We start from the raw sequence: 25,031 nt of genomic DNA, 5'->3' as shown, positions 1-25,031 counted from the left end.
TGATGATAGTGTCAGCACTTGTTGTGTGTGAATAGTGCTCTCTTTGTGAGGATCTCAGTAGAATAGGCAACATCTGTAGAGGGAAATTAATAGTTGACATTTTGGGTCAAGGCTTTGAAAGAGTGGAGTAGGGATATTCAGTACAGAGGTGAGGGGAAGGGGTGGGGCAAGAGCTGGCAAGGGATAGGTGGATCCAGGTTGATTGGCAGTGGGAGTCAGGCGGGGGAGGGAAGTATGGAGATAGCGACAGAAGCTGGGAGGTGTTTGGTGGAGGCAACGAAGATGATTGAATCTTAGTTCCCCCAAGGACTGACATGTTTATACTTTTGTATTAGCTAAGCGATGCATTTGCCATTTTCTTAAAGGCTTGTGGCTGATAAAAAATCATCAGTCGGCACCAGATCATGCATAGCTTGCTTCAAAGTTATCGACAGATGAGGAGACATTTCACTTTGCAAACAGCTAAACAGCCTGCTACATTACACATGCTAAACAAGAGAGAGACTGTCTTACATTGCAAAATGATCTTTGCATGCACCAGCATTATACAAGACATTGGTTTAATGCGTTTTTTTTAAATATATGGACAAACAATTACATCAATGCTTCATTGTTCCCCATTTGGCTTGCGTTGTCCTGGTGAAAGTATTTGAGTAGTCTGATCTCCGACACTATGCCAAACCAGTTTCGATGACGGTGCGCTTGTTGAAAGGTTAAGGTTTAATTATTGTCATGGCAATCTCTTTTCAGTCTGGCTTCCTTTCATCAATGAGGAAATAATAATGTTGGCAGTGAAAAGTAATGCCTTTGCTGTTTGTGCTTGGGGTTTTAGACTTTTATTTGACAAAACCTGCAGACCCATAATAGGTGGTGGACTCTCAGGATAGGATTTTCCAGAAGACAGAGAAATTGAAGAAAATTGGTGTGCAAAGGAAGGGCAAAGCAGTTCCAACTCCCAGTCCGTGATAAGTATTGGTATTGTTTATCATTGTCATAGGTACCAAGATACAGAGAAAAGCTTGTCTTCCGTACTGTTTCGCTGAAGCTTACACTCTGTCCGCCAGAGAAAGCAGGATCTCCCAGTGGCCACACATTTTAATTCCATGTCCCATTCGCATTCTGATATGTCTATCCACGGCCTCCTCTACTGTAAAGATGAAGCCACACTCAGGTTGGAGGAACAACGCCTCATATTCCGTCTGGGTAGCCTCCAACCTGATGGCATGAACATCAACTTCTCTAACTTCCGCTAATGCCCCACCTCCCCCTCATACTCCATCCGTTATTTATTTATATACACGCATTCTTTCTCTCTCTCTCCTCTCCATGGACACATCTACACCTCTCACTGCCTTAGTAAAGCAGCCAACATAATTCTCTCTTTATCCCACCTCCCATTTGGCAGAGGGTATAAAAGCCTGAAAGCACGTGTGTGTTCGTCCATCGTCGATGTCGATGAGGACCTCGACACCATTGTGATGGTGTCGAGACTAGCACATGATTTGGATTTAAGTGAGGGAGAGTCGAGACGGCTGGTGATGGGAGTAGACGCAGTGGATGACCAGAATGTCTTCTGTGTCTTGTCCTGCTCTACACGTTCCACGACGCTTGCAGAGACCGCCTTCTTGACCGTTGGACCTTCCATTGGTCTCGTGTGCTCAATCCGCCGGAGTCTGTCTTCACATGCCGGGATAGACAACTCCCTATCTCACCAAGGGTTTGAGACCCGTCGGCTACCCTCACCTGGTTTAGCCAGCTCCCCGAAGCTGTTGCCCCGGGTGTGGCCGCTGTCGCATGCAAATAGCTATGGGGAGCCACAGGTGAGAGCTGAGTGCCAGGCGGAGACCACAGGTAGACTAACCGCCTTGAAAAGGACGTACATACCACCTGAAAGCACATTCAACAGGCTGAAGGACAGCTTCTGTCCTGTTGTTAAAAGACTGAGAATGGTTTTTTGTTGTACGATAAGATAGATTCTTGACCTCATAATCTATCTCATTATGGTCTTGGACCTTATTGTTTGCTTCCACTGCACTTTCTCTGTAAATGTAACACATTCTGCATATTGATATTGCTTTTTCCCTGTACTACCTCAATGCAGTGTTTTACTCACACTACCAGGCTCCGAAACAGTTACTACCCCTCACCCATCAGGCTCTTGAACCAGTGGGGATAACTTCACTCAACTTTCCTAGTCCTATCACTGAACTGTTCCCACAACCAATGGACTCATTTTCAATGACTCTTCATCTCATTTTCTCAATATTCGTTGTTTATTTATTTATTATAAGTACTTCTATTGTATTTGCATAATTTGTTGTCTTTTGTAGATCGGTTATTTGTCCACCTGTTGGGTGTGGTATTTCATTAATTCTATTATAGTTGGATTTACTGAATATGTCTGTATTAAAATAAATTTCATGGTTGTATGTGGTGACATATATGTGCAGTACTTCAACAATAAATTCATGGACAGCATGAACAACAAGTGTTTCACTGTACATGTGACAAAAATAGACCAATTTATCAATTTAATTTACATTCATAGTGTCATAGGCTTTACGGTAGAGTAGCGGTTAGCACGATGCTCTTACAGCTTGGGACACAGAAGTTCAGAGATCAATTCCAGCACCATCTGTAAGGAGTTTGTTCGTTCTCCCCGTGGCCATGTGGGCATCCTCCTGGCACTCTGGTTTCCTCTCAAGTTTCAAAGACATGCCGCTTAGTAGGTTAATTGGCCATTGTAAATTGTGCTGTGATTAGGCTAGTGTTAAATAGGTGGTTTGCTGGGTAGTGGGCCTCATTGGGCTGTGAGGACCTGCATCTCTTAATACATACTGTAAATAAAGCCCATATCTTCATTGTGACACCAAGTCAATATATTCTATTGAACAATCGCTGTGCTTGAGAGCGTTTTACACAGGACCCAGCTCCTTTGAGTCCAGGAGGAACAAGATCATTGAGTACAGTCTTTCCCCAAAAACTGTTCACCTCACCCTTGTAACAGTCTTGCAATAAATGTGCTCAGCCTTGTTTCTGCAGATTACAAACTTGGGATTCCCCCCTTTAGTTAAATACTGCTACAGAAAGTTGCTTCGTGCTTTAACAAAGATTATTCCTAGCGTTAATGTCCAGGCTGTTGCCACAGTTCAAGTTGAAAGCCTAGAAATAAAATCAAGATTGACAAATATGCTACCTATTTGTGTGATGGCATTTGCATTCCTGCAGTTTGTTTGGAAGTTGTAGATTTTTACCTTGTTCGCCCGCCCGCCCACCCGGGTATACCACAATGTGTTGTACATCATTAATATTCATTGCTCGGCTTCTCCTACATGAATTCACAGCCAAATCCGTGGATGCTGATTCAACAAATAAATATTTCAGAATCTCCAAGGAGATCATAGGACCCATGTATGCTATAAATCATTGGACTCAAGGAGATGTACAATGAACAAGCAGTATGCAGAATTAAAATGAGCTAATTCAGCTGAAATGTTTCCAACACACAGAATATTTTAAATTTTCTAACAGGGATGAAAAATGTTGGCCTATTCCCAAAACTTTTTATTTTGCACATTACCCTAATTCAGAATGTTAAATTCATGATTTCTCATAGAAAGTCGTAATCGCTTTAAGTAATCTCTGTGAATTTGGAAATGATTTATGCAATAGCTAGCTGGTGGCAGTTATTATTGGCTGCTGAGTTAAACTTCCTTGTCCTCATGTTGAGTTTCTAGGAGGAGTTACTGTAAACAAACATTCTCCCCCCTGCCCCCACCAAACATTCAGGTTAAATTTAACTTGCAGGGAGAAATGTTATAAATCAGTGTGGTGGCATGGTAGGTAACATAATGGTTAGTGTAATGCTTTTATGATGCCATCAGCCCTGGTTCACTTCCTGCCACTGACTGTAACTACTACGTCGACTCAGGCCTAGGGGGCCGGCATCGGGCACAATGACGGACTCTCCACTTCTCCCTCTCCCTCATCAGTGTGTTCAGTTCATCTACATTAGCTGTGCCACTGTCTTCTAGGAGCGTGTTGACCATAGTCTTGGGAGGGCGCCCAGGGTTCATCCTCCCATGCTTGGGCTCTCATATGATGACTAGGCTGGCAGGTAGCTCGGGGTGACGTAGATAGTGCCCCGCTAGTTGCGGTCTTCTCGCCTCGATTTTAGTGGTGAGCATCGGTAGGTCATTATAGAGCTCGACATTTGTCATGTGCTGTTGCCAACTCACGTCAAGAGCCATCCGGAACATTCATGTATAGCAACCAGCTAGAGACTTTCACATAGTCTTGGTGAGTGTCCACGTCTCACATCCGTATGTGAGAATGTACTCTATGACTGCTATGAAGATCCTCTTTTTAAGCCCTCTGGTCAGGTTCGACTTCCAGATTTCCTTCATGTCGTTCATAGCCCTCCACGCCAGCGCCTTCCGTACCTTTATATCCTTCTCCAAACTCATCATTCTTGACCCGAGGTACTTGTAGTCAAAGACTTCCTTAGTGATATCATTCTTTAAGGTCTTGAGAGTACCTTCATCGCAGTTAAACGCCATGTGCTCTGTCTTTTTAGCGATTAGGTGAAGTCCAACTTTATTGCACTCTATTTCCACTTTTGTCAGTAGCTGCTGTGCTTCCTTCATCTGGTCAGAGAGCAGGACTATGTCATCAGCAAAATCGAGATCTGTGAGTGTAACTGGTCTGACCCTTTTGGTTCGTCCTGGTTTTATGGTAAAACCAAGCTTGTCATGATCTTTGGTAGCTTGAAGCAGAGCGTAATCAAGGACGATTATAAAGATGTAGGGTGCCAGAATGTCTCCTTGCAGCACACCAGCTAGGAGCTCGAACACTGCTGTTTCTCCGTCTGGTGATACAACTTTCGTCATGGTTTTTGAAACATGGATTTGCACTGCCATTGACCCTAAGCTAAGATTCAATCAGAATGGTTTTTGGCAGAAGCGCACAACAGTAATGCAAATACTTGCTCTCCGTAGGATCATCGAGGAAGTCAAGAAGAACAACCTACCAGCCGTGCTTACTTACATTGACTTTCGCAAAGCTTCTGACTCCATTCACTGAGGTAAAATGCTGAAGATCCTGAAAGCTTACGGAGTGCCAGATCATTTACTGAGAGCAATAGAGTCCAGCTATACTGACTGTAAGGAGTTTGTATATTCTCCCTGTAACCATGTGGGTTTTCTCTGGATGCTCTGGTTTCCTCCCACGTTCCAAAGGCATACAGATTAAAGTCTGTCACGAGCCTCGTGGCCCATCAGGCCGGTGCTTATGCCGGAGTCCGTGGCGTGAAGCGACTGAGAGTATGGGACTCCCCCCCCCCCCCCAGATAGGACACCAGTCTATCGCGAGGATAACCCCCAGCATTTTTGCCAGTACCCAATTTCAGCTGGGTAGACTGAAGCATTGTATGGTTTAATGCCTTGCTCAAGGATACACGCTGCCTCGGCCGAGGCTCGAACCCACGACCTTCAGATCACTAGTCCAACGCCCTAACCACTTGGCCATGTGCCACACTAAAGGCATACAGATGAGTAGGTTAATTGGTCACATGGGTGGCACAAGCGTGATAGGCCAGTAGGAACTGTTACCACGCTGTTTCTCTAAATTAAGAAAAAGCAAAATAAGATACAAAATGCTGGAGGAACTCAATGGCTCAGGCAGCAAGTGTGAATAAAAATGGACAGTTGGTGTTTTTGGTTGAGACTCTTCATCTAGACAGAAAGTTGTGGGGGTGGGGAGATAGCTAACAGTCAACACTGGCGTACCTCAAGGATGCGTGCTTAGCCCACTGCTGTCCTCTCTACACCCACGATTGTGTGGGTAGGCACAGCTCAAACTCCACCTATAAATTTGTAATGACACAACAATCATTCACACAATTGCAAACTGTGACGAAGAGGTTTACAGGAGTGAGACAGATCAGCTGGTTGAGAGGTGTTGTAGCAACATCCTTGCACTCAACGTCAGTAAGGCCAAATAATCAATTGTGGACTTCAGGAAGGGGAAGTCGAAGAAACACACACCGGTCCTCTTCGAGGGATCAAAAGTAGAAAGAGTGTGCAATTTCAAGTTCCTGGATGGCAACATCTCTTCGCCCAACATATCGATGCAATTGCAAAGAAGGCACAACAGCAGCTATATTTCATTAGGAGTTTGAGGAGAACTGGTACGTCACCAAAGATCCGTGCAAATTTCTGCAAACGTAACATGGATATCATTCTAACTAGTTCCATCGCCATCTGGTCTGGAGGGGCCACTGTACAGGATCAGAAAAAGATGCAGGAAGTTGTAAACTCAGTGAGGTACTGGCCTCCCCAGCATCTAAGATACCTTCAGAAAGCGATGCCTCAGAAAGGCAGCATCCATCAGTGAGGACCTCCATCACCAAGGACATGCTCTCTTCTCATTGCTATCATCAAGGAGGAGGTACAGGAGCCTGACAACACATTCTCAATGTTTCAGGAACAGCTTCTTCCCCTCTGCCATCAGATTTCTGGAAGGACTATGAATCCATGTACACTACCTCGCCTTACTCAGTAATTTTCTCCTTTCATTTTGCACTAAATATTTAAGTTAATTTTCTTTTGTAATATATACTTATATTTTATATTTTTATTATTATATATGTATTGCAATGTACTGCTGTGACAAAACAACGAATTTCACGAAATATGCCATTGACTTAAACCTGATTCTGATTCTGAAAAGTGGGGGAAGAGCTGACAAGCAATAGGTGGATCCGGGTGAGCAGGATAACCTCACCTGATTGGTGAATCAAGACGTTCAACATCTTGGCAACGGGAAGGCAGTACTACCTTTAACGTAAGCAGGGGGACAGAACTTGTGGGGGGTTGGGGGGACATTAGGTCAGGAAAGCTGCTGCTTTATCCATTTCCAGGCCAACTACCTATTTGGAGTCTTGATAGCAGTCAGCATTTTAAGTTCAAATGTTAACATATTATCTAAGTATACAATTTTGAAACTCTTCTTCTCCAGGTAGCCAAGAAACCAAGAGAGAGTGAAAAAGAAAGGCAGCACGATCATCAGCCCCAAATCCCCTCTCCCCACATCAAAACACAAACAAAATCGGAACAGGCACATAAACCTCCCCCCCAGATCTGCCCCCACCCCTGCACAAAAAAATCAACAAATATAGAACAGGCACATCGACCCCCAAATCCACCACCTTCCACTCGCACAAAACAAGAAAGATCGGGCGAAAAACACAGAATACAAAAAAAAACTATAAGACCAGAAAAAATCTGAAGTCCAAGTCCAGATCTAAAATGCAGAAAAACTTGACAACATTCTCCGAGCACACCAGCATTCTCTTCCATCTCCAGTAGCGTAGCAGAGCGATCCTCAGTGATCAAATTCACCTTGATGTTTCAATCACCTTCATCGTTTTGATCAGCAAACAATGGCAACTTTAATCAGCGAAATGGAGTCGAACATCGACTCGTGCCCTGTCCCGCGGTCCGCCTACCATGAGGTATGCACACGCTGCCCCTGCCTCTCGGGGACTGCAAAGAGCTGGAACACCCAAACGAGCTCCAAACAGCGAATCACAGGTTCCAACAGTTCCAGAATCACATCCAAGATGAAAAACAAATGTAGAAAAAACATAAAAGAAGTGAAGTAAACGGTTTCATGATCTTTCCAGAAGATGTTTTTCACCGAAGTAGCATTGTACACAGGCACCATCTCGATGTCAGTATGGCTGGTAAATTGTGGTCTTGTAGTCAATGATGCCTTACTGAAATTCTAAATATACAAGAGTGTTCTTGATATTCTTGGTTGATTAATATCTCTGAAAGAGTCTGTGGATTGTATAAAATCATGTTGGCATGAAAATGGAGAGATAAAATAATGCTTTTGCATGATTCCAAAGATTTCAAAACCTCATTGCATTTTTGATCCCAAGAATTCACATACACAGCAGAGTCGCATAGTGGTTAACACAACGCTTTACAGTGCCGGCGGCAACCCAGGTTCAATTCCCACCGTGCCTGTAAGTAGTTTGTGTTGGCGCGTGGCCAAGTGGTTAAGGCGTCGGTCTAGTGATCCGAAGGTCGCGAGTTCGAGCCTCAGCTGAGGCAGCATATTGTGTCCTTGGGCAAGGCACTTAACCACACATTGCTCTTTGACAACACCGGTGCCAAGCTGTATCGGCCCTAGTGCCCTTCCCTTGGACAATATCGGTGGCGTGGAGAGGGAAGACTTGCAGCATGGGCAACTGCCGGTCTTCCATACAACCTTGCCCAGGCCTGCGCCCTGGAAACCTTCTAAGGTGCAAATCCATGGTCTCACGAGACTAACGGATGCCTATATATATATATCTATGTAATTAGTTTGTATGCTCTGTCCATGACCACCTGGGGTTCCTCCGGTGTGCTCCAGTTTCCTCCCACAGTCCAAGTGCCAGTTGATAGGTCATTTCGTTGGCATGAAAATGTAGAAATAAGGTAATGCTTTAGCTTCAACCTGTCTGTAAGGAGTTTGTACATTCTCTCCGTGACCACGTGGGCTTCCTCTGGGTTCTCCGGTTTCCTCCCTCTATCCAAAGACCAGCAGGTTAATTGGTCATTGTAAATCGTCCCGTGATTAGGCTCAGATTAAATCTGAGGTTGCTGGGCGACGTGACGCAAAGGGCCTGTTCCTCAATAAATAATAAAATAATTATAAATAAACTGCAATCATAAGAACCAATTAATTAGAGTAAAGAAAATGAGAATAACCCCATCCAGAATTTCGTGACTAATGTGGATGTAGGAAATAGAATAAGTGAATTGTAAAGCATTGTAACTTGCCCTTTAACCCCTTCAGGGCCACGTCAGCCATGATGACTGACTACCTTAATCTCATTTGGTTGCATTAATCATCCACCCCCGCCCCTTCCTCCCCAAACCTCTCTGCCACCTCCTCCAGATGGCTCACTCCAGATAACTATCATCCCCGGGAGGAAAAGTTAACTTTTTCCCTTTTCATTTATAGTGCAAAATAAATGTATTATCAAAGTACATACATATCACAATATACTACCCTGAGATTAATTTTCTTGCAGGATTTCACAATAACACAAAGAAATACAATAGAATCAATGAAAAACTACAGCAAAGGCTGACAAACAACCAACGTACAAAAAAGCAAATAATAAGCAAATAATACTGAGAACATGAGGTGTAGTACCCTTGAAAGTGAGTCCATAGGTTGTGTTGAGTGTTGGTGAGTGAAGTTTGCCCACACTGGTTCATAGCCTGATGATTGAAGGGTAATTGCTGTTTCTGCACCTGGTCCTGTATCTCTGTCCCAATAGCAGCAGTGAGAAAAGAGCATGGCCTGGATGGTGGGGGTCAATGATCATAGATGCTGCTTTTTTTTGTGGCAGTGCTCTTTGTTGATGTACTCAATAGTGAGGAGAACTTTTCCTGTGATGGTTTGGGCTATATCCACCACTTTTTGTAGTCTTTTCCATTCTTGGGCATCGGTATTTCCATACTAGGCTGCGATGTAACCAGTCAGAACATTCTCCACTGTGCACCTCTGGAAGTTTGTCAACAGTTTTGATGAATCTTTGCAAATTTCTAAGAAAGTAGAGGCACTGCTGTGCCTTCTTTGCAATGACATTTACATGCTGGGCCCAGGACAGGTCCTCTGATCTTCTGAAATGACGACGCTGAGGCACTTCAAGTTACTGACCCTCTCCCCTCTCCACCTCTCATCCCTGGTGAGGACTGGCTCATGGACCTCCGGTTCTATATAGGTAGGGAGCAGCTGATTTCAGGGCATTCAGTTTTAAATTATAGTGTAATATATCTGCATCAATTCTTTGATGTGCTTTTGTGCATGGTGCATGGTAAAATTTATGTTGAAAGAGTTGATCATTCTAGTGAAACCATCAATATTGACAGGTGGTATGGTTTCTATATTCTGTAAATATAAATCTTGGGTGTGTTGTTGTGCAGGAACTAATAATTGCCTGGAATGATTGATACAGGGAAGTACTTCTATTTAATCTAATTTATACCAAAGTAGAACTTGTTGTATCTCCAAGGTTAAAGTTCAAAGTACATTGATAATCAGAGCACGTGTGTACACTATCTACAACCTTGAGATCTGTCTTCTTACAGGCAGCCACTAAACAAAGAAACCCAACAGAACCCATTAAAAAAAAACACCCAATGTGCAAGATACACAAGAAAGAAGAATAAAATCCCAATTGGTTAGCAAATGAATACAGTCGGCCCTCCTTATCCGCGAGTTCCGCATGCGCGAATTCAACCAACCGCGAATCGAGAAAACCTGGAAGGGCTCTTCCAGCACTTGTTTGAGCATTACTGTATTCGCCTCGCGTGGCATTTGCGCACTACCTTTTTCCTGCAATAAATGGCTCCTAAAAAGCAATTAGGTAGTCAAAGCAATTCCTGAAAGGCTAAGAGGGAACGTAAAGTGCTATCTCTCGCCGAGAAAGTAGAAATATTAGATCTTTTGAAAGGTGGCATGTCGCATTCCGAAGTGGGCCATAAGGTCAGTAAGAACGAATTGAGTATTCGCACAATAAAGCAGAAAGAAGCTGAAACCTGTAGAAGTGTAAGTGCTGCCCCTGCAATGGCAAAAATGGTCTCTCTGGTTCGTGATAAGGTGCTTGCGAAGACTGAGAAAGCGTTAAGTGTGTGGCTAGAGGACATGTCACAGAAGTATATCCCTGTTGATGGCCAAATTATACGTGAGAAAGCTCTTAGTCTGTATAAGCATTACTGTGATGGGGTTGATGACAACGAGAGAAAAGAGTTTAAGGCTAGTAAGGGAACGCTGGCTGGCTACGTAAAGCGCTACAGCCTCAAGAACGTAGGGATCATGGGAGAATCGGCATCCGTTAATGCCGAGGCTGCAGCAGCGTTCCCACAGGAGCTCAAGAAACTCATCGAAGAGAAAGGCTACCTTCCAGAGCAAGTCTTCAATTGTGATGAAACAGGCTTGTTCTGGAAGAAGATGCCCAATCGTACCTACATCCATAAGAGTGCCCAGCAGGCCCCGGGGTTCAAGGCCTGGAAAGATTGCCTTACTCTGGTGCTGTGTGGCACCGCAGCCGGTCACATGATCAAGCCAGGACTCATCTACCGAGCAAACAATCCCCAGGCCCTTAAGAACAAAAACAAAAATTGCCTACCCGTGTTCTGGCAACACAGCAAGAAGGCTTGGGTGACAGTGATCTTGTTCTTGGAATGGTTCCACAAGTGCTTCATTCCTGAAGTCAAGAAATACCTCGAACAGAAGAGTCTGCTATTCAAGGCACTCCTCATAACTGACAATGCTCCCGGCCATCCCCAATCTCTCTGCTTTGCTGATGATAATGTAGAAGTGATGTTCCTGCCTCCTAACACTACGTCACTGCTGCAGCCACTTGATCAAGGCATCATCAAGTGCATTAAGGCGATTTACACCCGCCTCACCTTCGGGAGGATTCGTGTTGCCCTTGATGCTAACCCTGACTGCAGCATCATGGATTTATGGAAGAAGTTCACAATTGCAGATGCGATTATGCTTATTGCAGAGGCTGTAGATGCCATAAAGCACGAGACAGTCAATGTATGTTGGAACCCACTATGGAGTGAGACAGTCAGTGATTTCAGGGGCTTCCCCACTATTGATGCAGAAGGCAGGGATATCTTGAACGTTGCAAGGGAAGTTGGCGGGGAAGGTTTCTCTGACATGTTCGAGGACGACGTCGAGGAACACATAGAAGAGCATAGAGAAACCCTTTCCAACGAGGAACTCGAAGATCTGAAATACTCTGCAGAAGATGATGATGAAGATTCGGAGGAGACAGAGCCATCAGTTTGGACACTTGAAAAATTTGCAGCAGTTTTTCACCAGGCGCAAGTGTTAAAAAATATGATCCTCGACTATGATCCTTCGATGGAACGAAGCCTCCGTGTCACCTGAGGGATAACAACATGCCTACAACCACTGCAAGATTTGTTTGATGATGCAAAGAAAAAGAAGAGACAGCTTCCTATAACAATGTTTCTAACTGAAGCATCTGCAATTCTGTAGTCTCAACATTCAACGCTTGAAGATCCTCAGCCCTCAACCTCCACAGTTCCTGACTTTATTTTTATTGAACCTCCTGCAAAGCATCCTTATTCCATAAACAAGACAGTGTAACAACTACTGTGCAGGCATTCCAAGTTTTACTTGCTGTTTGATCATTGTTCGCCTCGCATCTCATTACCTCGCTGCTTGTGTTGTGAGTGGGAGGAACATGTACAGTATTGTACAGTTTTCTTCTTGTCAATATTCCCTAAACATTACAGTATATCAACTATTTACACAGCATTCACATTGTATTAGGTATTATAAGTAATCTAGAGATGATTTAACGTATATGGGAGGATGTGCGTAGGTTATATGCAAATACTACGCCACTTTATATAATGGACTTCAGCATCTGCGAATTTTGGTATCCACGGGGAGTCCTGGAACCAATCCCTCGCGGATAAGGAGGGCCGACTGTACAATGCTCTTATCAGTAATATAACCCAAACAAGCTGCTAGAGAGAGAACTTTCTCAGCAGTTAACATAACAAAGAAGCCATTTTATTCTAACATAACAAAGAAGTCTCAGCAGTAACGTAAATGAAGAAATCCCTTGCACGTAAACAAGAGAGCAAAAGCTGAAATGGATGTTAAGTCAAGCAGATGTTGGAATTTTGGAGTTTATAAAAAACATTCTGCTGGAGGAACTTAGTGGGTTGACAGCTTCTTTGGGGAAAGGAAGGAATTTTTGACTTTTCATTTGTTGGCCCAAAATGCTGGCATTTCCTTTTGGCTCCAAAGGTGCAGCTGACCCACTCATTTGATGCTCATGGGTGGAAGGTCTTTTGTTTTCCAAGTCCTTTCTGCCTTCTCTGCTTATTGCTTATTTATTTATTTATTTATTTATTTATATTTTTCATTTGTACAGTTGGTTGTCTTCTGCGCAGTAGTTGTCCGCCCTGTTGGTGCAGTCTTTCGTTGATTCTATTATGGTTATTGGATTTGTTGAGTATGCCCACAAGAAAATGAATGTCTGAGTTGTGTATGGTGACTTATATAGTGGCATGCAAACGTTTGGGCACCCTGGTCAAAATTTCTGTTTCTGTGAATAGCTAAGCGAGTAAAAGATGAACTGATTTCCAAAAGGCATAAAGTTAAAGGTGACACATTTCTTTAATATTTTAAGCAAGAAAACTTTTTTATTTCCAGCTTTTACAGTTTCAAAATAACAAAAAAGGAAAAGGGCCCGAAGCAAAATTTGGGCACCCTGCATGGCAGTACTTAGTAACACCCCCTTAGACAAGTATCACAGCTTGTAAACACTTTTTGTAGCCAGCTAAGAGTCTTTCAATTTTTGTTTGGGGGATTTTCATCCATTCTTCCTTGCAAAAGGCTTCTAGTTCTGTGAGATTCTTGGGCCATCTTGCATGCACTGCTCTTTTGAGGTCTATCCAGAGATTCTCGATGATGTTTAGGTCAGGGGACTGTGAGGGCCATGGCAAAACCTTCAGCTTGTGCATCTTGAGGTAGTCCATTGTGGATTTTGAGGTGTGTTTAGGTTCATTATCCTGTTGTAGAAGCCATCCTCTTTTCATCTTCGGCTTTTTTACAGAAGGTATGATGTTTGCTTCCAGAATTTGCTGGTATTTAATTGAATTCATTCTTCCCTCTACCAGTAAATGTTCCCCGTGCCACTGGCTGCAACACAAGCCCAAAGCATTGTTGATCCACCCCCATGCTTAACAGTTGGAGAGGGGTTCTTTTCATGAAACTCTTCACCCTTTTTTCTCCAAACATACCTTTGCTCATTGCAGCCAATAAGTTCTATTCAAAAGGTTCAAAGGAACATCTAAACAAGCCTGATGCATTTTGGAAAACAAATCCTGTGGACTGATGAATTTAAAATAGAGCTTTTAAGCACGGGGTGGATCGATCATGCTTTGGGCCTCAAAATCCACAATGGACTACCTCAAGAATCAAGAATCTGTGGATAGACCTCAAAAGAGCAGTGCATGCAAGATGGCCCAAGAATCTCACAGAACTAGAAGCCTTTTGCAAGGAAGAATGGGCGAAAATCCCCCAAACAAGAATTGAAAGACTCTTAGGCTACGTCCACACTAGACGGGATAAATCCGTAACCGAAGCTTTTTCTCTTCGTTTTGACCCTCCGTCCACACTGAAACGGCATTTTCCTCCCCCGAAAACGGAGATTTTCAGAAACGGTCTCCAGAGTGAATAAATCTGAAAACGCCTAAAATCCGGCATAGTGTGTACGGGGTAACCGGCTATTTTTAAAACCGCTGTCATGACGTGCCGGAACAAATGGTGGCGGCAGCCCGGCATTTCATTGTTTTCTTGAACGCAACCTCCAACACCACAACAATATCTGACAATGGAACTACAAGATAACGCTGATGCAGACATGTTTTATACATTTAACAAGGTGCTTTATTAATGTATTGCTTGTGCAAACATTTAATAGATGCAATTGGCACTTTTGCCCAGTAACTCGTTTTATTGCACATGTTAAATACAGCAAAATAATACACAAAGACATGGCAAAAGTAAAGGCAAACAAGTGAGGTAACAGCAAATTTCACTTTTGCCCAGTAACAAGCCTTATTGCATTTAGTTGTAGCTGTCGTCCCTTTCGTCGGTGAAGAGACTATGGCTGTAGGAAATGTTTCTGGACAAACGCGCACCAAGTCTTTCGTTTGGCAATTTCCTTTCAAGTTTTTCTAGTCTGTAATATAGTTTCCTCTTCGCTTGTTTTCTGTGTGTCCTGCTAATGCCCGGTAGGAGGAGATTCTCGCAAATATCCATTTTAATGGGGACAGAGGTATTTTTAAAAACACCTAGTGTGGACGTAGCCTCAGCTGGCTACAAAAAGCATTTACAAGCTGTGATACTTGCCAAAGGGGGTGTTACTAAGTACTGCCATGCAGGGTACCCAAACTTTAGCTTCAGGCCCTTTTCCTTTTTTGTTATTTTGAAACTGTGAAAGATGAAAATAAATAGTTTTCTTGCTTAAAATATTAAAGAAATGTGTCATCTTTAACTTTATGCCTTTCGGAAATCCCCTGACCCAAACATCATCAAGAATCTGTGGATAGACCTCAAAAGAGCAGTGCATGCAAGACGGCCCAAGAATCTCACAGAACTAGAAACCTTTTGCAAGGAAGAATGGGCGAAAATCCTCCAAACAAGAATTGAAAGACTCTTAGGCTACGTCCACACTTTTACTCGCTTAGCTATTCACAGTAACAGAAATTTTGACCAGGGTGCCCAAACTTTTGCATGCCGCTGTATATACTTTGATAATAGGATAATAGGATATTGAACTTTTTGCTGTTGGACTCCGGCCATATTCCACCGAGATGCAACACTGGGCGTCATGGGAAGTTGTCCCTGCCTGTGGCCATCGAACTTTGCAGCTCCTCCCGTGGAGTGCCACACACCCTGAGCCAATAGGCTGGTCCTGGACTTATTTCCATCTGGCATAGTTTGCATATTGTTGTTTGATTGTTTGTGGTTTTGTATTGCTATATTTATGCTCTATTTGTGGTTGGTACAGCTGTAACGAAACCCAATTTCCCTCAGGATCAATAAAGTATATCTATCTATCTATCTATCTATTGAACTGTTTGAGCTTTGTCATTCAATCTCTTGCAGTCTCCATCTAATTACAGATTTTCCCCTGCTTCTCTCTGCCCCTCTTCCCGGGCATATAAACTCACATGTTGAGTGTATCCAGCAAGCGCTGGGTTTATTTTTGACTTCTAGTGTTTTGCCCGATTGAGAATTAATTGCTGAAAGGGTGGTGTATAATCACGGCTTACAAAGGGAAATTTGTATAGATAAAGGAGTGGAAGTTTCAGGGCTATTGGGAAACCAGCCTCAAAATGGAAACAGCCGAATGGTTCCAGCGGAGAGCCGGGACAGGCCCGAAGGGTCAAGTGCCCTCCTTCCATGCTGTGATGACTTCATGAATTCCTCCAGCCTTAGTTGGCAGTGTGTGACTTTTATTCTGAGGATTGTGGCCTTCAGTCCCTCAGATCGTGAGTCTGAAGTTCCTAGGAGAAACCCCATCTGATGAAGAGCTGCCTTTCAGAAGAAGCATTCGGTAGAGGCCCCATTTGCCCCTTGGATTCTTGAGAGTAGAGTTCTCTCCATTTGGTGTGACCAAAATTTGACCCTCTTTCAACACCAGTAAAAACATCATCTGATCTTTATCATAGTTCAGCACTTTAAGTGATAGTGCCACAATACCTGATTTACAACTGTGGCTTGACTTACTGTGAAACATGCGAGATGTTCTGAAAGCTTTAAAGATCCTATTAAAATGCAAGTCTAGCATTAACATAGTTCCATATTTTACCTTCTGATACTAAAGCAAGATTTTGCTTTCATGTGCAATGAGAGAAAGTGTGAAAGGGTTAGGGAGTTCTTCTGGTCACCCTCTCTTCCTCTAGGAACACCACCAAAAACAAAATTATTAATTGACCATTTCATGTTTGTGGAAAGTTAATGATTTTTCTGTAATATTTTTTATTCACGGTATGTTGATATTAGCGGCAATTTTCTATCCCTCTTACAGAGGAGGGGATTAAAAATCAAATAGATTGCCTAGCAAATTCTTGATCTTTAAAGTGATTTGGTGTAAATTTCTAAGATAGTTTATTATTGTAATAAGTACCGGGTACAGTGCAAAATGTGTCTTGCAATGCTGTTCATCGAAATCAATTCAATACAACAGTGCATCGAGGTAAGATAATAACAGAATGCAGAATGAGGAGTTACAGTTTCAGAGAAAGTACAGGCAGACAATAAGATGCAAGGTCACAACAAAATATGTTGTGAGGTCAAGAGTCCATCTTATCATACGAGGGATCCATTCAGTAGCCATGTAACAGCGGGATAGAAGCTGCCCTTGAGTTGGTGGTACGTGCGTTCAGACTTTTAATAGCTATGACATAAGAAACCCCAAAGAATGAGTGACAGTAACATCAGGAACTCCAAAGCCCCCTCCCTCCTCCCATCCATCTCTATTGCAGCAGGATTATCAACCGTCCCCTCCCCCTCCCCTCACTTGCACAAGCAGAAGTGCCCACCCCCACCCCCACCATGCAAGCAATAGCAAAAACCCCTAAAGATACCTTGATCTAGAGTCCATCAAAAATTCGCAGTCCATATCCCAGCACGTTGAGATCTGAGACAGGGTCTTTGATGATGTTGTCTGCCTTAATGAGGCAACGAGATGTATAGACAGAGTCCATGGAGAGGCTGCTCCGTCTGATGAGCTGTGTTGTGACCAAAACCCACTGTTGAAGTACTTTTGGATAAAAGATGCTTTAGCAAGGTAGATCCTTTTCATTCACTTCCGACATGCCATGGACCAATAGAGTTAAGCAAAGGGTCTGTGGACCCCTGGTTGGGAACGATTGACTCCTGCCAACCAATTCATATTGCTTTTGCCCAATTAATTCCTTTTATACAGAGCCAAAGCTTGTTTTTCTTCAGTCTGTATGTCAGGTGGCACAGAAGATGTGGGTTTGGAAGGTTGCCTTGTTAACATAAAACTAAAAGTACTTTTGTAGTGGGTCCTCCACTTAGTATACAAAGAGGTGTTCCTGGATTGTAGAATGCTTTGTCAGAAGATTGTGTGAGTTGACGCATTTCACTGAGGTTTCCGGACATTACAGTAATACCCATTTTATTTTCTTTACAGAATCAACTGAAGAATGAAGCCAAGAAGGCCATTAGCCAGTTGGACTTACGCACCTTAAAGCAAGGTGACCAGGTGTGTGCTGACAGTAGATGGCACAGAACTACTGAATGGCATCCGAGGAAGTTGATAAACTGCGGCCCAAATAGAAGGCTAATTGTGATGTTCTTTTAAGATCTCTTGTGAATTATTCCTGTCATTAATTTGCGTGATTCCACTGTAATGTTGCTGTCACTTCCATGCCAAGTTCAATGATTTAGTCTGAATGAGACAGGGGAATTAAAACAACACACACCAAATGCTGGAGGAACTCAGCAGGTGAGGCAGCATCTATGGAAAACAGTAAACCGTCGAAGTTTCAGGCTGAGACCCTTCATCAGGACTGGAAAAAAGACGAGGTCAGAGTGAGAAAGTCGGGGTGCGGGTGGGGGGGGGGGCGGGTGGTGAGGAAGTATTATAAGGTGGTAGGTGAAACCAGGAGAGGGAGACGGGTGAAGTAGGGAGCTGGGAAGTTGATTGGTTAAAGAGATAAAGGGCTGGAGAAGAGGGAATCTGATAGGAGAGGAGAGAACAGAATGAAAGAAAGGGAGGGGCGAGGGACATCGGAGGGAGGAGGTAATTAGCCTTTCCCACCTACAGAGGAATGTGATCCAACCGAATGGTAGGTTTGTTCTGACTGGCCTTTCCAAGCTCGCTCTTTGGGTCACAAGATGGGGGGAGGAGTTAGAGAAGATATGGGTGAAAAATCTGTTGGTGTGGAAATGGAGAAATGAGTCATTGTTTTCACGCAAATTCCAATGATTTCGAAACTGGGTTGCATATCATGATATTATGTTCGACTGCAGTCTGCTGCAGCATTTATGGACTAGGTGTCTTGGACTGTATTTTTATAGTGTAGATGCAGGAAATGGAATCATTTAATTGAACAGCACAGAAACTGCAAGGCTACGTGTGTTTAGAGGGACCACCAGACCCCATGGAAGTTGAATGTGAGGCACAGGCTTGATAGAATTCAGTCTATCCCAGTGAGATCTCCGACTCCTCATCAGCATATCCTGGACACAGCACCCCCCCTCCCCCCCAGTTAATGAAACAGCCTTGCTGCCGCCCTTAAGGTAAAGCTGACAATCAATTGCTATTTGCTTTTTTATTTCTCTTTGTAACCCAATCCCCTGCCTCCAGGAGACTGGCCCAGATGCAGACACCTGTGCAGTGTGCATCGAAGCTTACAAGCCCAACGACGTTGTTCGCATCTTGACTTGCAAGTAAGTCGACAATACTCAAGCACTGCTGCAGAACGCAAAGGGGGTGGGGGGGGTAATGTGAGAAATGTGGGGGTTTTATAGAAATTAATGGTGCCCCAGTTAAACTCGAATAAAATGATCCAATTTCCCGTCAAAATAGAAACTTGTGCAAAAGATTGCACAAATGGCGTGGGTTTACTCTTGCAAAACTCCTCCATTAATTCACAACACGCTGGAGGAGCTCAGCAGGTCGGGCAGCATCCGTGGAAATGATCAGTCAACGTATTGGGCCGGAACCCTTCGTCAGGACTGAAGAGGGAAGGGGCAGAGGCCCTATAAAGAAGGTGGGGGGAGGGTGGGAAGGAGAACGTGTTTGTAGCCCGGATATTGAACTTTTTGCTGTTGGATTCCGGCCATAGTATTTGTCAAGGGAAATCTCACATGCAATTGTGGTTGATGTGTACATCCCTCCCTCTGCCAACCCGACATCAGCGGGTAACATCAATTACACCGTTGGGGGCAGGAGTACATTCAGCCAGAGACTCATTCCACCGGGATGCAGCACTGAGCGTCATGGGAAGTCATTCCTGCCTGTGGCCATCAAACTTAGCAGCTCCTCCCTTGGAGGGTCAGACACCCTGAGCCAATAGGCTGGTCCTGGACTTATTTACGTCTGGCATGGTTTACATATTATTATTTGATTGTTTGTGGTTTTGTATTGCTATGTTTGTACTCTGTTCTTGGTTGGTGCAGCTGTAACGAAACCCAATTTCCCTCGGGATCAATAAAGTATGTTTATTTATCTATCTATCTATCTAGAAGGCTGGTAGGTTCCAGGTGAAAAACCAGTAAGGGGAAAGATCAAGGGGTGGGGGAGGGGAAGCGGGGAGGTGATAGGCAGGAAAGGTGAAGAAGGAATAGGGGAAAGTACAATGGGTAGTTCCTCCAGCATGTTGTGAGTGTTGCTTTGACCCCAGCATCTGCAGGGTATTTTGTGTCCTCCATTAATTTGTCTGCTGAAGTATGTTATAATATTGTTTCCATAAAATTTGTTCGTACAGAGTCACACACCTAAAATGCTGGAGGAACTAGGTAGCTCAGGCAGCATCCAAATCTTTTCACTCCTAACTTCCCCCTCACCTGGCTTCAATTGTCAACTTCCAGCTTTGTATCCCCCCCCCCACCTTCTTATTCTAGCTTCTTCCCCCTTCCCTTCCAATATTGACGAAGGGTCTTGGCCCAAGTTTACTTCCAATCACAAGCAAGAGAAAATCTGCAGATGCTGGAAATCCAAGCAAAACACACAAAATACTGGAGGAACTCAGCAGTCCAGGCAGCATCTATGGGAAAGAGTACAGATGACATTTCAGGCCGAGACCCTTCAGCAGTCCTGCCTGAAACATTGACTATACTCTTTTCCATAGATGCTGCCTGACCTGCTAAGTTCCTCCAGCATTTTGTGTGTGTTCCAAAGTTTACTTATTTACTTAAGCCCATCACCCCTATTTGGGCAGAGATCGCAAACAGCAACTCGCCAGAGTCCTCAAGATCTCTGGAGCTTCCACTGGTGTTTTGGTTTCACTGTTTTTTTAATGGGATGAGGTTGCTAGCCTCATGCCTAACCCTCCTCATTTTGCAGTTGGGCTTAGACCTTCCATGACAGAGTTTGGACCAAAACGTCAACTCTTTATTCCTTTCCATAGATGATGTCTGCTAGGTTCCTCTAGCATTGTGTGTATGTTGCTCTGGATTTCCAGCATCTACAGAGTCTTGCGTGTTTCTGTTTATGCAAAAAAGTGGTTTCTATTCAGAACTTCGCACAAATCATTTAACTGGGTCCTGGAAGAGCTTTGATGCAAAACGTCGATTCTTTGTTCCCCATCTGTAGATGCTGCCTGACCTGCTGAGATTCCCAGCATTGCAGAATCGCTTGTGTTTTGTATTCAGAACTTGCAGCCAGAGGGCTGATGGAAAGAATCAATATGGCTTTCAAAATGGGACTTCATGAGCATTTTATCCCACTAGTCATATTGCCTTATGTGGAGAGAGCAGGGAAGGGGATAAAATGAGATTGCTGTCTGACCATAAAGCCATCCTGTGTCAGAACAATTCTAGATTGTTCTAGATTGGAGCGACTGGGCTTGTATACTCTGGAGTTTAGAAGGCTGGGAGGGGATCTTATTGAAACATATAAGATTATTAAGTGATTGGACACGCTGTAGGCAGGAATGTTCCCACTGATGGGTGAGTCCAGAACCAGAGGCCACCGTTTAAGAATAAGGGGTAGGCCATTTAGAACGGAGTTGAGGGAAAACTTTTTCACCCAGAGAGTGGTGGATATATGGAATGCTCTGCCCCAGAAGACTGTGGAGGCCAAGTCTCTGGATGCTTTCAAGAAAGAGATGGATAGAGCTCTGTTAAAGGTAGCGGAATCAAAGGTTATGGGGATAAGGCAGGAACTGGATACTGATTGTGGATGATCAGCCATGATCACAGTGAATGGCGGTGCTGGCTCGAAGGGCCGAATGGCCTACTCCTGCACCTATTGTCTGTTGTCTGTAGAAGTACCATCTACTTCAAGTGCAATCCATTTTTGTGCACAACTACCAATAGGCTTCTTGATACTCTGTCCCGATTGGGCATTATGATGAGTCCTGATGAAGGGTGGCAGTGTGAAACATTAACTGTTTATTCCTCTCCACTGATGCTGCCTGAACTGCTGAGTTCCTCCAGCATTTTATTTTTGTGTGTTGCTCTGGGTATCCAGCATCTACAGGATCTCTTGTGTTCAAGACATTATAATTCCTTGCGATCATCTACACTGCAATTGGTTAACATAGAAAATTACAGCGCAGGCCCTTCAGCCCATGATGTTGTGCTGACCTTTTAACTAGCTGTAGGACCAAACTAACCATTCCTTCCTGAGTTAACGGCACATTTCACAAAATAAATAAATAGTCTGTAAACTCCAAAATATAGGAAGAAGCAACACCCGCAAAATGCTGAAGGAACTCATCAGGTCAGGCAGCATCTATGGAAAAGAGCGAACAGTTGATGTTTCAAGCCAAGACCCTTCTTCAGGGCGGGAGAAGGGCCTTGACCCAAAATGTCAACTCTTTACTCTTTTCCACGGATGCTGCCCGACCTGTTGTGTTCCTCCAGCATTTTGAGTGTGTTGCTTTGGATTTCCAGCGCCTGCATATTTTCTGATGTAGGAAGAATCCTACTTGCTAAACAACTCTCTTATGTAATGTTCTCATCTGTTCTAATGATCTAAACAAAAACAAGTGTATTAACATGGGGCCTGAACTTGTGATTAATGGTATGGTTATGAGGAATCAGCTGACTTCAGGCATGAGGTGAGCGATCTTGTGACTGAACTGCAAAATATCAAAGCAGTAATCGCATATTTTCATCCTTACTTTGAGGAAACAACACTGACGTATTAAAGACTATTGTTCAGGCTTCCATCATCTAAACCTCCAGCAGTAAGATTCAGCATGTTTTTGACTTGAAGACAAATGCCCATAGGAGTTAACATGTATAGACAGGCCAACTAGTTGTAATATAGGTTGGTGAGGTTGCACCTGGATTATTGGAATATACGAAAACTACAGTATTCAAAGTTCAAAGTTAATTTTTTAATCAAATTATGTATTATCACCCTGAGGTTAATTTTCTTGCAGGTATTCACAGTAGAACAAAGAAATATAATAGAATCAATTAAAAACTACACACAAACAGACTGACAGACAATGTGTAAAAGACAAACTTTGCAAATACAAAAAAAATAAATTAATGATTTTGAGAACATTAGTTGTAGTGTCCTTGAGAGTGAGTCCATTGATTGTAGATCAGTTCATTTTGGGGTGAGGGAAGTTATCCACGCTGCTTCAGGGGCCTGATGGTTCAAGGGTAACAACTGTTCCTGAACCTGGTGGTATGGGACCTAAGGCTCCTATACCTCCTCCCTGATGGTAGCAGCGAGAAGAGAGCATGACAGCAGAGAATGCAGCAACACTGTAGGACTTGTATGTGTCCAGGATAAAGAAGGAGGCAGGTAAAATCATTACAGACACTACCCAGCCCGCAAACTGCCTTTGCCAAAAGCTCCCTTCCGGAAACAAGTATAGGGTTATTGAAACAAAAGTTCACACCATCTTAAAAGTTTCTTCCCCCAGATAGTTAATCTGATCAACCATTCTATTTAGAGGATGAGAGGGGTGATGATAGGCAGGTGAGGGAGGGAGAGAGTGGGAATGATACAAGAAGCTGAGAGGTGGAAGTGATGAAGGACCGAAGAAGATGAAACAAGTATCTTCCTGGTTGTTTATTTATTGAATGTGTAGTAAAGTCTGAACTTGTCACTAATATCCCTCCCTATTTCTCCCCTTCTTACACCAATAGTTAACAAGAAGTTCATTGTTTCTGTTTTAAAGTAGTCTCCTCCCAGAAACTTGGCAGAAAGATATGCAATTCTACACTCCCACCCCTTGGGCATTTCTGCTGAGGAAATATTTTAAAGCCAATCCTTTTTTTCTTTCAATGAAATCTGTTTTTTTTTAACAACATTGGTCATCCATTTTCAATTCTGGCACCTGTTTCAGCTCATTGAATATTGAGACCCTTCATCATCCCCATACCTGATCACTCCAGGACAATCATGACCAGTCTTCCTCAATCTGCTCTCTGTAAGCCTAATCATTAGGAATCCAGTGAGCTGTGAGCTAACTTCTACCAAATCCTGGTGTTTGATGTGGCTTGGAAGACCAGAAGATATTGATGCAGAATTAGGCTATTTGGCCTATCGAGTCTGCTCCACCATTTCATCATGGTTGGTCCAATTTTCCTCACAGCCCCAGTCTCCTGCCTTCTCCCCATATCCTTTCATGTCCTGACCAATCAAGAATCTATCAACCTCTGCCTTAAATATATATAAAGACTTGATTTCCACAGCTGCCTGTGGCAAAGAATTCCACAGATTCACCACTCACTAGCTAAAGAAATTCCTTCTTATCTCCGTTCTAAAAGGACACCCCTCTATTCTGAGTCTGTGTCCTCTGGTCTTAGACTCTCACACCATCGGAAACATCTCCACGTCCACTCTTCCAAGGCATTTCACCATTTGATAAGTTTCAATGTGGTCACCCCTCGTTCTTCTGAATTCTAGTGAATACAGCCCCAGAATCATCAAATGGTCTTCATATGACAAGCCATTCAATCCTGGAATCATTTTTGTGAATCTCCTTTGAACCTTCTCTAGTTTCAGCATATCTTTTCTTTAATAAAGGGCCCAAACCTGCTCACAGTACTCCAAGTGAGGCATCACCAGTGCTTTATAAAGTTCCAACATTACATCCTTGATTTTATATCCTAGTCCTCTTGAAATGAGTGCGAACATTGCATTTGCCTTCCTCACCACAGACTCAACCTGCAAATTATCTATTAGGGAATCCTGCACAAGGACTCCCAAGACCCTTTGCACCTCAGTTTTTTTTTAATATATTTTCTCCATTTAGAAAATAGTCAACCTTTTTGTTTCTTCTACCAAAGTGCATGACCATACACTTCCCAACACTATATTCCATCTGCCATTTCTTTGCCTATTCTTCTAATCTCTCTAAGTCCTTAAGTAGCCTCTCTAGTTCCCCAAACTACCCGACCTCCAGCTATCTTCATATCGTCTGCAATCTTTTCAACAAAGCCAGTAATTCCATCATCCAAATCACTTGCACATAATTTAAAAAGAATCGATCCCAGCACAGAACTCTGTGGAACACCACCAGTCACTGGCAGCCAGCCAAAAAAGGCTTCTTTATTCCCACTCTTATGCCTCCTGCCAACCATCTACTGCTTTATCCATGCTAGAATCTTTCCGCAGGCTTGTAGCTTGTTAAGCAGCCTCATGTGTGGCACCTTGTCAAAGACCTTCTGAAAGTCCAAGTACACATCAACCAATTGTCCTTTGTCAATCCTGCAGTGTTCCAAAAGATTTGTCAGAC

At 43.4% G+C, this 25,031-nt stretch overlaps 1 protein-coding gene across 4 annotated transcripts in view; it reads left to right on the top strand.

Annotated features, from left to right (window-relative positions):
• LOC134353156 (E3 ubiquitin-protein ligase RNF128) overlaps nt 1-25,031 on the top strand; it is a 193,170-nt gene that overhangs the window by 161,236 nt on the left and 6,903 nt on the right. For all 4 annotated transcript variants that reach the window (XM_063061128.1, XM_063061127.1, XM_063061129.1 and 1 more), the window contains 2 exons: nt 17,789-17,860; nt 18,968-19,050. In XM_063061128.1, coding sequence (XP_062917198.1) covers nt 17,789-17,860; nt 18,968-19,050 — 155 coding nt within the window. The remainder of the gene's footprint in view (nt 1-17,788; nt 17,861-18,967; nt 19,051-25,031) is intronic.

This window comes from Mobula hypostoma, chromosome 10, assembly GCF_963921235.1.
Source record: "Mobula hypostoma chromosome 10, sMobHyp1.1, whole genome shotgun sequence".
NCBI classification, from domain to species: Eukaryota; Metazoa; Chordata; class Chondrichthyes; order Myliobatiformes; family Myliobatidae; genus Mobula; species Mobula hypostoma.
The sequence above is the reverse complement of the archived record's forward strand: the minus strand, read 5'-3'. Positions and strand labels throughout refer to the sequence as shown.